General features: G+C 45.9%; 2 protein-coding genes and 1 pseudogene across 9 annotated transcripts in view; 2 read left to right on the top strand and 1 right to left on the bottom strand.

Annotated features, from left to right (window-relative positions):
• The window catches only part of SH2D4A (SH2 domain containing 4A), a 60,714-nt gene extending 49,342 nt beyond the window's left edge, over window positions 1-11,372 (bottom strand). For 3 of the 8 annotated variants that reach the window (XM_027600607.2, XM_027600606.2, XM_027600608.2), the window contains exons 1-2: window positions 10,462-10,866; window positions 4,596-4,979 (exon numbers count right to left, since the gene is read on the bottom strand). In XM_027600607.2, coding sequence (XP_027456408.1) covers window positions 4,596-4,776 — 181 coding nt within the window. In that variant the 5' untranslated portion in view covers window positions 4,777-4,979; window positions 10,462-10,866. Of the gene's footprint in view, window positions 1-4,595; window positions 4,980-9,646; window positions 9,993-10,183; window positions 10,271-10,461 lie in introns of those variants that run through there. The other 5 variants (XM_027600600.2, XM_027600603.2, XM_027600602.2 and 2 more) reach the window with 5 other exon arrangements.
• Window positions 6,889-10,607, top strand: LOC113925412 (proline-rich protein 2-like). The gene is made up of 2 exons (XM_027600070.2): window positions 6,889-6,929; window positions 9,602-10,607. The coding sequence occupies exons 1-2, from the start codon at window positions 6,889-6,891 to the stop codon at window positions 10,605-10,607; spliced, it is 1,047 nt and encodes a 348-aa protein (XP_027455871.2).
• Window positions 11,373-12,336: 964 nt separating the features above from the next.
• On the top strand, window positions 12,337-12,850 carry LOC113925413 (annotated as a pseudogene).
• The last annotated feature ends 1,191 nt before the right edge of the window (window positions 12,851-14,041 follow it).

Genomic DNA, 14,041 nt, shown 5'->3' with positions numbered 1-14,041 from the left:
GGGGACAGGAGACAGGGCCAGAACCAGAGATTCAGAACAGACTTGGAGTAGATCTGGGCCTGGATTCAAATCCTGGCTCTACCAGTGACCATGCAAATGACTTTCTCTGTTTGTCTCCTTATTTGTAAGAAGAAAGGTGACAACACATACCATCCCAGATTCTTGTGAGGTTTACATGAAATAGCATAAATATAATGCTTAGGTCTGGCACATCCTAACAGACCAGCACCTTGGGAAGGGAAAAGCTCTAGGCAAAGGAACAGATAAAGTAAAATCTATAGGGTTCAGTGACTAGCAATGTGGCTCCCAGGTTTCTGGCTGCAGTGATAAGGGAAAAAGCAGTGCCACTGATTATAACAGAGAATGAGAGGCAGGGTCAGGCCTGGGGGTGGTGAGGAGGATTGAGGTGACACTGATGAATTTATGGGTCATCTGACTGGGAGTACTCATTAGGGAATGGACACTGAGGCCGAAGCAGGTGAGAGGCTGGGCTTGGCAGTATGGGTTTAAGCATCGCTGGCATATAGGTGGTATTTAACTCTAAAAGGTAGAAGCGGGGGCCTCTGGGGTAGCTCAGTCAGTTGGTCGTCTGACTCTTGATTTTGGCTCAGGTCGTGATCTCAGGGTCATGGTTGTAGGATTGTGTCCGGCTCCAAACTGAGCATAGAGCTTGCTTGGGATTCTCTCTTACCCTCTCCCTCTGCCCACTGCAAACCCCCAAGCCCCCGCAGCCTGCCACCACTCATGCTCTCTCTCTCTACAAAAAAGGTAGAAGTGGTGTCCCAGGGAGAAAATACAGAGACCTTAACCTAGACCTAGACCTTAACCACAGAGAAGTTGTGAACCTGAAAGTCTGTGAACAAGATTTAGGGAGCCTATGAACACTGTAAAACTATACACAAAATGTTGTCTGTGTGCATTTTCCTGATCCAATTTTCAAAGGAGTCTATGAGCCTCTCAATCCCACCTCCAGGTTACAAGCCACCAGTGCAGAGCGAGGCTCCCTGGGGGAATATGGACATTCAGGAGTCAGGTAGAGATAAAAAAAAGAGACCATTATGGAGAAAGCAAGAGACCCAGGACATCAAGAAGGAGATTCAGGGAGGCAACTCCAGAATCCGATGAGGCTGAGGAATCGACTAGATCAGAACTGAATTCATCAGTGGAGGTCACTGCAGTGACTTCAAGCATGAAGGGAGGGGAGGAAGGGCCACTGCAGGTTTCTAGTCATTTCATGAAAAAGGGAAGGCTCTGCATAAGGGAACTTGTTCACCTGCTAGCAACGAGAATGCAGCAAATGAAGTTTCATGAATCCAAGTCCATTTCAAGGGCACACACAGCCCCTCCTCCACCACACACAGCAACCAGATCCCAGCCTACTGCTTAGGTTTCTGTCTGCTTGGAGGCCCAATGAAACAAGTGCTGGGCAATCCTCTACTTAGTGAAGGCCTCTACTGTTTGTGTTACGAGAAAGAAATCGCACAGAACAAAGGCAGGGCCCTGACGCAAGCATACGTCTTAGATGTGTGCAAGGCACCTGCAGACAAAAGTACTGTCTTAAGCTCCAGGTAAGCTGGACATGTAGCATATTCGTTAACAGCACCTGCTTTGGGAGAGTTAGACTCAGGGTCTATTGCAGCTCTATCACTTACTAGCTGTTGTCCTGGGCAAGCTAGTTAATGTCCCAGGCTCACTTTCCTCCGTCTGTAAAATGTGAACAGTAATTCAGCTTCAGGCTTGGCTGTGATTATTTAATGAGATAATACATTTAAGCACTGAGCTCAGGTCCGATACACCATCAGCTCAGTGGTGCTATTTTTATAGTCCAGAGCAGGACTGTCCAAATGTGAGCTACATCTGTAATTATACATTTTCCAGTAGCCCCATTATGAGAGCAAAAGAAATAGGTGAAATTAATGTTAATAAATTTTATTTTACCCGCATTATCCAAAAGATTATCATGTCAGTATATAATGAATATGAAATTATTAATGTGGTATTTTACATTATTCTTCCTATCAAGTCTTTGAAATCTGGTAATTTACCCTTCTAACACACTCAATCCAGACTATTCTCATTTCATGTGCTCAACAGCCACACATGGCTAGGGGCTACCATCCTGGACACACAGCTCTAGACCTCCAGTTATATGCCCTCAGCAGGCAGACAAGGTACATAATTCTCTCTCTCTCTAAAAATCACATTTTCCCATGACATTTTGAAATGATTTTCTGATCTATTACTAAGGTAAATCCATATTTCTAATTGCTTTTCAGCCCTTTCTACTTTAGCCATAAGACTCCTAAGAGGTTCCCGGTATACACAATATCCTAACATTTTAGTGATGCTCTTTGAAAACTCACCACAGCGGACTATATAGAGAAGAAAATGACCAGATGACAATGAAAGAACTGCCAAGTAATGAGCGAAAATGGCGCGAAGGAATGAGGGGGAGGGACGGCATAAGATATATTTAAAGAGCCAAGAAAAGGACAATCTCCAAAGCTGCAGCCTGGCTAAGAACTGCTAAGAAAAAGCAGCACTAAAGTCAGCCGGGTACAAGCTGGGCGGGGGCGGGGGGGAGGCTGGGAGCATAGGCCCCAAAAGAGCAGAAGCACACAGTAGGCCTGTAGCACAGATACACCCCTGGGGAGCACCAGGTATAACACTGCCTTGTACTATCTTGGCTTTATCGTCAAAGGCAGAAGAAGATGAAAGATGGAGAAGTGCTATTAGAGGAAGCTGGGAAAGAATCTCAAAGCTTTTCTTTTTCTGTAGTCACAAGAGAGAACTAATTTAGTGTAAAATGTATTTTTCCAAGTGTTAAATTTAAGGGAGTAATAAACTTTTGGCATGAAATACTGATAGAACATTCACTGCATATATTAACATGCTTTTTAAATGATCATTTAATAAAATAATATAGATTTTCTAAGAGATTCAAACTCTGCAAAAAAAGAATTTAAGCAAAGAAATGAAATTACTGTTTTAAGTAGTCACAAGGAGACCACTTCAGCAGACGTGAGAACCCCCAAATCTCACAAAGTGCCTGGGCCACTGACATTAGGGGCAAGAACCCTTCAGCTCTCACTAGTCCCGAAGTTACACAACACAGTAGTGTGCTCTCTTCACAGTGAATAATGGTGCCCTGAGAGGTCCGGCTCTATCTGATAAACTCTGGCTCAAGAATGCAGGGGGATGTATGAGCCAGTTAAGAAAGATAAAAGGGCCATGCTTCAGTTTGGACATGTTACTTACTGAAGGAAAAATTCTATTTCAGGTCGTATAGAGTACTATGAAATCCAAAAAATCTGGGTACCTACTGGTGGTGTGACTGTGCATATATTACTTAACTTCTCTGATTCTAAGTTTCTCCACCTATAAAACAGACAATACCACTTTGCAGAAGTTCTGTGAAGATGAGACATACTGTATATAAAAGCGCTTTGCATAGTGTCTGACAAAACACGTTTTTAACAAATAGCTATTATTGATAATAGTAATAAATGAGATATTCATATTTATTTCCATATCATTATAAAGGCTTAATTGGAAAGGTTTTAAACAAAGGCAGTATAAGGTAAAGGTCACTAAACTGACTTCCTTTTTGAGTCTGTATATACCAGCATGCAAATAAGATTCATTTTCTCCATCTCTGAAACCCTGAGTGGTTTTATCACATTTTATTTTTCCTGGCTTAATGAAAAATGAGGAGAAATTGGTCTTGTATGCCTCAGTGGGTGACCTTGAAAACTGTTTTTTTAAACAACTTAGGTATTCATCCATGACAGAATTTGTGCTGGGGGAGGGCGAAGAGCAGAGGTGGTTAATGTATGCTTTTCTACATCTGCGTGTGCATATGCTTTAAATCTTGATGTACAAGAATTTCTCCCTCATGGTCTCAAGAGGATCTCTCAAGCAACCAGGGATTCCTTGGGTCAGGAAGAAATACAGCTGAAAAATTAACTCACATTAAAAAAATGTGTAGTATGGAGGCGCCTGGCTGGCTCAGTCGGTAGAGCATGCGACTCTTGATGTCGGGGTCATGAGTTTGAGCCCCACGTTGGGCACAGAGATTACTTAAAAAAATGTGTAGTATGACTTCCCCCCACCCACAGCAGTATTTGCATTTTAAGAGGGAGTTTCCCTAAAAAAAGATAACGCAAAGAAAAATCTCTTAAAGTCTAAGAAATGGAAACACAATTGCTATAAAATTGCTGATACAATGCCTTCGTATCCTGGTAGTAGGATATAGACCCCAGTGACAGTAAGTGGGAGAGAAGCCCTTCCTCAGGACCCCTCAAATCAAACTGTACAGGTGACTTTTTACTTCAGCTTAAGGTCAGTCTGTTTTCAAGTAAGAGATCTGCTTAATGGCTACACAAGTTCATGGTAAATGCTGTGCATGTGTGGGTATGTGCACGTAAGTATAAACTTCAAGCTGATAAACTGAACTATTAGAATCTCAACAACATTTAGGGTCCATCTACCAAACTGGAACTTGCACCTGACTTGCTCTGACTAGTGTGAACTATTAAAGCAAGCCGGGAGCCACGGTACTAACACATTCACAGAAGAGACACAGGTAAGTTTACCTTTCTTTGGCCTGGATGTCACTGGCAAGGACTCTTTTTTTTCCATTGCTGCTTCTCTTTCTTTCCATCGGCGGATCTGTTCCTCCCTCATCTTGAAGAACAGGATCTGTTTCTGTTCTTCGCTGAGCTCTGCCAGCAGATCAGGATCTATGTACATCTCAGATAGTATCTGTTTCAGCATCTCTGCAGGCCTGGAGTCTTTTACACCTGTGACAAAAGTTCTTGAAAATGGCTTCCAGGTGTGCCTCCCCTGGGATGGCACGTGGACGTACCCACAGACCTTCCCAGAGCCTCGCAGCAATCCTAGTGACTGCGACGATAATTCAGCGAACCGGCTCTTGGTTCCTGGCAGCAAAGATATGGTCCACAATGCTGTTCGCGAATCTGCAAAGGGCAACAGGCAAAAAGCTGGCAGCGTTAAAATGTAGACGCCAGGCAGGGGGGCAGGCTCATGAATCAAACTTGGAGGAAATACAGTATCGCTTTTCATTTCAGGTGAAAGGAGAAGAAAAGCTGAGGCACACTTTGTTAAGAGTTTGTGTAACCCCTATCCTGTAATTTCCAGATATTTTATCAACAAAACAAAACAAACCCTAACTTTTTACAGGTCAATCTCAGGGAAACAAAAAAAATTAACAGAAGTTTAGCCTTCTCCCAACTAAGCAAACGTATTATTACCTCAGAGCCTAAGCACCAACTGTATGGCTGAGAAAAGAGGCACAGGAAGAAATTAAACGGTTCTCTCCAAACAACTTATTTCAAAAGAAAATACTGTTTTTGAGATTTCACAGAGTTACCCACCCCAAACCAGACCAAAATGGGGCCATCCTTAAGGAAGGAAAAAGAAATAGAAATTAGACCACAATGCAGTTTTCCCATTTCCCCTTAGAAGTAGCACGAAATAAACACAATTATGTACTTCAACTTCACAGAAGGACAAGGCAATTTCCAGACGACGTGCCAGAACCGTGAAAATAGTGTAGGTGCAGGAGAAAACATTCGTGTACACTCTGGAAGGTCACCAGGTTTTAAATGTACCTGTTCATAGATCTAATTTAATAAAATCTAAATTTACAGACCAGAAAAACCGGGGGAATAAAGAGGTGACAAGGTTTGTTACAAAGGCTCCCTGCTGTACAAGAGCTTCTTAGAGGGCTCCTTTACCAAGAAGCCCCAGATTCATGCGCTCACAAGTGGGTTCACAGTGGTTGGGGGAGAGGGACGATTCCACTGGGGTTTCCTCTCATTTATGCATTTCTGTTTGGTTGATTTTTTTTAAGACTTTTAATTTTTTTTTCAATATAACAGGATACACAAAAAAGCTTACTTCCTGCGACTTTTCAGGATCACCTATGTTTAAGAAGTTGACCAGTAATTTGGTGCGCCCAATGCTCAAATAATCTCACCATCTAGCCTTGCCTCTCAAATACCTTGTTTCTAAGTGCAAACACTCATAAACTTTGGACTATCACTTAGTCATACCTTGGCTGCTCTTAGTTCCTTCACCTTGTCATTTCCACGGGCCAGACTGTAAAGCTCCCCGGGAGTCCCCTGCAGCTTCCCCTCTTCTTCTTCTTCTTCCGTGCAAAGCTGTTTCTTCATTTACACAAGCATGTTCAACAGTCAGGGTACCCCAGAATGTTTGCATACACAGCATATAGTTAAATTCTCTATCCATTGTGTAGCTGGGACCTTTACTGAGGCTACAAGTATTCTTGCTAAGTGCATCCTATAATCTCCGCAGCATTCAAACTACTGGAACTCAAATGGAACACAATATTAAGAGAAAATTTTGGGGGGTGCCTGGGTGGCTCTGTTGGTTAAGTGTTGGACTCTTTTAATTTCTGCTCAGGTCATGATCTCAGGGTCGTGAGATCGAGCCCCAAGTGGGGCTCCACACTGAGGATGGATCCTGCTTAAGATTCTCTCTCTCCCTCTCTTGTTACCCCTCCCCCATCTAAAAAAATTAAAAGAAAAAAAAGAAACGTTTTAAAAACAATTAAAAGCAGTGTTTGGGGCGCCTGGGTGGCTCAGTTGGTTAAGCGACTGCCTTCGGCTCAGGTCATGATCCTGGAGTCCCGGGATCGAGTCCCACATCGGGCTCCCTGCTCAGCAGGGAGTCTGCTTCTCCCTCTGACCCTCTTCTCTCTCGTGCTTTCTATCTCTCATTCTCTCTCTCTCTCAAATAAATAAATAAAATCTTTAAAAAAAAAAAAAAGCAGTGTTTGACTCTAACTCAGTCAGTCATGTCCCTCCCAGGCTCCCTTCCTACCTTTGCATTTTGCTTTGAAAGATGACCCGCAAAGGCTATACCAGCCAAAGAATTGACATCCTGTAATGCTTTTTTGACTCTTGGGTCCCAACAAGCTTCTTGAGGGGCAGGGCCAACTAAATCTACACTAAAGGAGAGTTTGCCAGAGGCTGAGCTCTGTCTTCACAGGAACCACAGGAAGGATTTTGTTCCTCAGCACACTTGACTCCAATGTTCTGAGATGAAGTAGTAAAAAAACCAAAGTGAATGACTCCCTGATGTTCCAGTAAATGTCCTTATGTTGGCACATTCCCTAACTCCAATGATTTACTTTCACAGAAATAAAACATGGTAGAAAAGGAGGAACCCAGTGAAGCCTGAGGTTTTGTGTTCTGTTCCCCATTATGAGTGGGGTGAATCTTAGCAACAACGATGGTGCGGCCTAAAAACCAAAACCCTGGAAGTGCCAAATTCACATTGCTCCTTTTCTCCACCCCAGAGTACTCCTGACAATTAAGAGCTTACACACGCTGTGCCAGCCACTACCTTAAGCACCTTTCGTGTTTTAACTCATTTTCACAATTACTCTTGGGAGTCAGCCCCTCCCTATCCCTGTTTCACAGATGAAGAAGATGAAAAGTGGCAAAGCTGGGCAGTCTGGCTCTAAGTCAGCTCTACTGTACTCCACTAGTACAGTACAGTTTCTTTGTAAGCCCAGAATCAGCACATCCTCAGGATATGCTACCATATGTGAAATTTCAGAATGAAGACCAGCAAATTTTTGCAGCAACATAAATGCTGACTTGAAGGTGCATGACATAATGCCTCTGAGGGGCAGAAGCCTCATCTAGGTACTGTAGATAAGCTGAGGGGAGACCAGATATTGAAAAACCTCCCCACCCCCCCAGGAAGGGCAGCAGGGAACTGTCATGGTGGCCCAGGCATGGATGTTGTTTGCCTGCTTTATTCACCGGGCACTTAGTGTTCTCAGTTTCCTCTCTCATAGCCATTAGGAGCAGCATAAATGGTTCAGCTTCTCACAGGTGTGAAGAGTTCCATGGTACCTCTGTGATGAGATACTCAAGCTCTTTCACAGTTTTAATTTGGGTTTGTTTTGCCTTTTCTAGCAAACATGGATTTTTAGCATTAAAGTTAACTACTAGATCTTGAAGGAGACGCTGGCTTCCCTGTGTCCTCAGAGAATACTTGGGGGCTCAGCTGGCAACTACCTTGAGGTCAGGCAGCTGAATAATATGCATGCTATTCTAAGGCTGTTGATTCCCAGCTGGTCTGAATTAACTCCTTCCTCCCTTACGCTCAAAGATGGAAAACTCAAACAGCACAGGGTGCTCACAGAACACCCAGCAAGGACCCCAGCATGGACTTCTCAAGAGCTGTATGACTCCCATCCAAGAGCTGTATGACTTTCAGCTGTCATTTCACTACTGTTTTCTCATCTGTGAAATGAGGGCCTGCCCATACATCTTTGTAATTTGAAGACTATGTCATATAGTCTATGTGAAGTTGCACAGACAAGTGGAGCCAGGGTAGAGGAAACAGGAAGGAGGAAACTAACCAGGGTTTTTCCCACTTTCACTCCTTCATAGGACAACCACTGACATTGATTCAAACTTTGAATGACTTTCCCCATCTAACAAACTGAGTGCAGCAAATTTCCAGTTATTCAAGATCCAAAAAAAGAAAAGCTAACTCAGTTTTCTTCTTGTATAGCACCTTACTTAAAAAAAGAGAAATGACAAGTGACAAGTCCATATGTGCTATTTATTTCTAAAGGGTGATAGGATCAGTTGTTTTCCAGGATACCACAGATTTGGATTTGGCCTGACTCTCACATCTTCCATAGCCCTGCTCAACAAAATAAAAGTTGTGCTTTTAATGACTCTGAGACCTTAGAGGGGGGAAAAGCCTGAGATAAAGCCTAAATCATAGCAATAATGTATATGGACATTAAGACCTTAACATTAAGAATATAGTTTGGGGGCGCCTGGGTGGCTTAGTCGGTTAAGCAGCCCACTCTTGGCTTGGCTCGGCTCAGGATCTCAAGGTGGTGGGATCCAGCCCTTACCTCTGGTTCCATACTGACCATGGAGTCTACTTGTCCCTCTCCCTCTGCTCCTCCCCCCCCACTCACTCTCTCTCCCCCAAATAAGTAAATAAATAAATAATAAACATCTTTAAAAAAAAAGAATACAGTTTGAATTCTACTTCTTTTAAAATGGCCAACTATTTTCATACTTTCAGTTATCTTATTCAACTTTACCTAATAAAGTTTATCTGCAAAAGGGCTATTTTTGAGGATAAAATGAATTTGCCAGAGGTGACAGCAGTTTGATAAGTTTTGTACATATATACCATTCTTCAGAAATTTGAAGTTACCGTACATACGGATTTACCTAGAAAATTCCACTCATGTACCAAATCTATGCCCATATATGCCTTTCATTCATGTATTCACTTTTAAAAGCTCCAAGTTGTTTCTAGTAAGCAGGCAATCAAAAGCCTTTTAGAGGGGTGCCTGGCTGGCTCAGTCAGTAGAGCACCCAACTCTCGATCTCCTTGTCCTGAGTTCAAGCCGACCTGGGGGTAGAGTTTACTTCAACAAAACAAAACACCTGTTAGGAGCTGAGGAGCCTAAGTTTAGAGAGAGGTGCATTGCTTCTTCCCTGTGACCCCTGCGAAGGGAATGACAACTCTGAGAACCGACAAACTAGCATCTCCACGCCCACCCCTTCAGGCGCCCGCGTGAACCCCAAGGGCAGGAGCGGGCAGGGGTGCCCACCTGGCTGAAGAAGACCGTCGCCGGGTTGCCTGGGGCCACCGTCTGGGTCTACCTTCCAGCGGGCGGGCGGCGACGCGCGGCCCTGAAGCCGGCCCCGCCCGCGGCGCCCGAACCCCACAGGGCAGCCCTGCGTGCCGGGGCGCTGGGAAACCGGTTCCCGGGCCTCTCCCAGAAGGTCTGGGGCGAGGGAGGTCCGCACGGCCCTACCCCACGTGCTTGTGAGCGCTCGTCCGCGGGTGCAGTCGCTGCGGGGGCACAGGCGGGGGCGCCCGTCGCGGGCCGGCGGGAGGGCGGGCGCGCAGGAGCCCCGGAGGCCGGGACAGACGCGAGACCCGCGGGCGCCGGGGCTGTGCTGCTAGAGTCCAGAAGTTCTAGGCTAGCCCGACCCTCCCACGCGGCCACCTCCGGCCCGCCCCGGCTCAGTGACGTGCGCACGCACACCCCTCAGGCACACGGAGGCCCGCCCGGCGCCCCAGAATTGCCCCCAGACCTCCCGAGTGCGCTGCGGCCTAACCCCCCCTTGGGACTCCCCCTTACCGCGGCCACACGCCCCGGCCTCTCTCCCGCCGGCGGCTCCAGACACCGGACACCGGTACCGGACACCGGACACCGGACACCGGCCGCCCGCCCGGGCCGCGGTGGAGGGGGCCCTGGGGAGGGGCGCGGGTCGGCCTGGGCCCAGGCGTCGCCGCGGGCCTCCCCCAACGCCCCTCACCCCCGCGCCTTCCGCGCTCCCCCTCGAGCCCCCCCGCCCCCCGTCCCTTACAACACACACCCAGTCTTCTCGCCCTCCCTCGCCCACCCCAGGCACCTACCGGTGCAGGGCCCTGCGCTCGCCTTGGAGGTTGACGAAGCAACACCACGTCCACTTGGGCCGCCAGAAGCTGTCGGGGAAGGAAGGGAGGGCAAGGCAGAGGTGCCCGCGAGCCGCACAGGCTGGCTGGACAAACACTCCGGCTGAGATGTCGGCAAACAGTGTCCCTCAGCCCCGGCCCGCCCGCGCCGCCCCACCCGCGGCCCACATGCCGGAATGACTGACTGGGCGCTCACGGCCCCACCCGGGCACCTGGAGACGCTCCAGGGCCAGACGTCGGCGAGGCAGCGCGGCCTCCTGCATCCCGGCCCACTTGTCTGACCGCACACTGCCCTGAGCGGCCGGAGGTCTGGGGCGGCAAGGCCACTGCCCTCCACCTGCAGTCTGTGAAGGCCTGTCGCGCCATCCCGGGACCTGCGGAACTTATTAAAATATCAACGGGCCCGGCCCCTTCTCCACTTCAGAGCTCCAGGTTTCCTAAGCAAGGTGGAGCCTGCGGAGGAGGCGGGGAGGCCCTTCTCAGTTACACTGACTGAGCCCCACCCAGCAGGCCAAGTCGGCTCACCTCTCGAGTCTCTGGAGCTTACTCTTTTTTTTCTTTTTGTTGACATTAAGTAATTTATCACTCAAGACACTTGTCAGTACCGGTGTGGCTTTGTCGGACAGGATCAAGGAGGCAAAAGGCTGGAAAGATGGAGACTGAAAACAACAGAGAAGGAAAAATAGAAAGGAAAGAAGGTAAAGGAATCTTGTGAATTGCAGCAAGAACAGGTTGGGGTGGTGCATGAAGGGAGGAGCTGACTGAGTACGGGAAAGTTCGGCAGAAGCAGAGTAGAAACATTGGAGGGCATTTTCCGTTGTGGAGGAACATTCAGAATGTGTGCAGAAAAACAGCCTGCTTTGGGCAACCCCCAGATTGCACATGTTGGGGAGAAATGTAATAAACAGTGAGCATTGTGGGAGCGAGAGCACAAGGAGAGTGAATCCTCTCCATGGTCTACTTGATAAATTCAGGGGTGTGATTTCCTTCCTTCAAAAATGAAACTTTCTTGTTCCTAACCTCTCCGGACTGCAGAAGATACTCAAAGTTAGAGCCTTGGGGGCAGAGATGAGTCCTTGAGACCTAGCTATTTAGAAACCATTCTAGGGATCCTATCAGGGGAGAATTTCTGGTTTAGGTTTGGTTCCCACTGCTTATTAAATGAATGGCCTGTGGGTGCATTTAGCTGGATTGTCATTTGCCCCTGGGTAGCTGCTGTGGCCAGCTGAAAATGAATCCTAACACTGCATGGATTGAGCAGTTGAAGAACTATAAAGGGTGGTTCATCAGCCAGTAAAATTTCCATATGACACTGGTCACAGCCAATTACCTTCCCCCACACTCAAATTCTGATCATGTCCTGGTAAGTCCTTCATTATAGCAATGCTCCCACTTTGCTACTAACCTCTCTGTACTTCAGTTTTCCCTTCTGGGTAATAACAATGAAGTTGTTGTGAGGATTAAATGAGATAATACATGTAAAGTGCTTAGAATAGTTCCTGGATGTGGTGAGTGTTCAAACACATTAGCTTATATTATTTCACATCACATACTGTAATTTCAAGTTACAACTTCACACTCAGACCTTGGATTTTGCTTTCCGTGGTACCTAGACTCCAAGTTAGCCTCAGTGATCCATCCCCACCTCCTCATATGTCACTTCTGAGATTAGGTTATGGAAGACCTGTAAACGCATGCCAGGTTGGGCCTCCAGCGCAGGTCTTTGAGGCACTGCTGTGGAACCACCAGCCTCAACCTTGCAGCGCATGTTGCCTGGGTGACTGCTAAATGTTCTCCAGGCAGGCAGTGGGCAGAGCTGCTGACCCTGTGAGTGAAATGCGAGATGCTGAAGCAGGCAAGAAGATCTTTATTCAAAAATGTGCTCAGTGCCACACAGTGGAAAAAAGTGGAAAACACAAGACTGGTCCAAATCTCTGAGGCCTCTTTGGGTGAAAAACAGGACAAACACTAGGATTTTCTTATTCTGATGCTAACAAAAACAAAGGTGTTGTGTGGGGAGAGGAAATTCTGATGGAATATTTGGAGAACCCAAAGAAATATATCCCTGGTCTTTGCTGGTCTTAAAAAGAAGAGTGAGAGAGGGATGCCTGGGTGGCTCATTCGGTTAAGCATCTGCCTTCGGCTCGGGTCATGATCCCTGGGTCCTGGGATTAAGTCCCATATCGGGCTCCTTGCTTGGCAGGGATCCTGCTTTTCCCTCTGCCTGCAGCTCCCTTTGCTTGTGCTCTGTCCCTCTCTCTCAAATAAATTAATTAATTAATTAAATAAAATAAAAAAAGAAGAGAGAGAAGATCTTATTCAATATTCGAAATGGGCAACATCTTTATGAAATGCTCTTGCAACTTAAAAAATACTAGTTTTTAAGCCAGAATTTTCTAATTTCAAATATTGCATGTTTAAAGAAGTCGTATTTGATCTTTCTTTGTCAGCCTGTAGTAACTTTAACATTTAAAAATAAAAGTTGAAATTAAAAAAATAAAAATAAAATAATAATTAAAAAAAAGACCTTGTAGCTTGTTTTGGGGTGTGTGTGTGTGTGTGTGTGTGTGTGTGTGTGTGTGTGTCTGTCTCGGATCTTTCACTCTGAAGGAAACCAACTGCTACGTCATGAGCAAACCTTTGGGGAGGAACTGAGGACTCTGTGCCAATAGCCACAGAATGAATTTAGAAGTGAATCCACCAGCCCTAGTCAAGCCTTTGGATGACTGCTGCATTGGCTTATGTCTTCAGTGCAAATTCATGCAACCACCTAATTAAGCCACTCTCCAATTCTTGACCTACAACATTGAGGTAGTAAATGTGTGTAAATGTGTATTAAGCTACTAAGTTTGAGGAAATTTGTTACATGGCAATGGATAACTAATATACCTCCTCATTGGTCTTGTTTCTAAGCCAGTTTTAGATAGCTTTTGTGTACAGAAAATTTCATGTACTGGATAACTAATTTAATGCAGATCCAGGACATCACCCCAGACCTGGGGAATATAATGTCTGTGAGGCCCAGGCAGTAAGCACTCCAAGTAATTAGATCAAAGTTGGAGTTACATGCGTTTCATGTTTTCAGAAATTCTGCCCCAGGCTCTCCAGGTCAGACATTTCTGAATGCAGTTGCCAAATTAATATTTTTTAAACATTAACTCTAATCTCTCATATTTGGTTGCTAAAATTCTTTGATGCTCACTCCTTCTTGTCTCAAATAAGACTAAACCTCCTGCAACTTTCAAGGCCCAGGACAATCTAACATCAGTCTTCCTCAGCTTTATCATCTTCCTAATACAAACCCTGCATTCAGATAATCCGGCATTTTCCAGGCTCTTAAACCTGCACAGGCTCTGCAGCTTCACATTGTGGCCTTTGTCTAAAATGTCTTGCCCCAGGGGCACCAGGGTGGCTCAGTTGGTTAAGCATCCAACTCTTAATTTCAGCTTAGGTCTTGATCTCGTGGTCATGAGTTTGAGCCATGCATTGGGTTCCATGCTGGATGTGGAGTCTACTTTAATTAATTAATTAGTTAATTAAT

The sequence above is a fragment of the Zalophus californianus genome, chromosome 2 (assembly GCF_009762305.2).
Source record: "Zalophus californianus isolate mZalCal1 chromosome 2, mZalCal1.pri.v2, whole genome shotgun sequence".
NCBI lineage: Eukaryota > Metazoa > Chordata > Mammalia > Carnivora > Otariidae > Zalophus > Zalophus californianus.
This window is presented reverse-complemented; position numbering and strand designations above follow the sequence as displayed.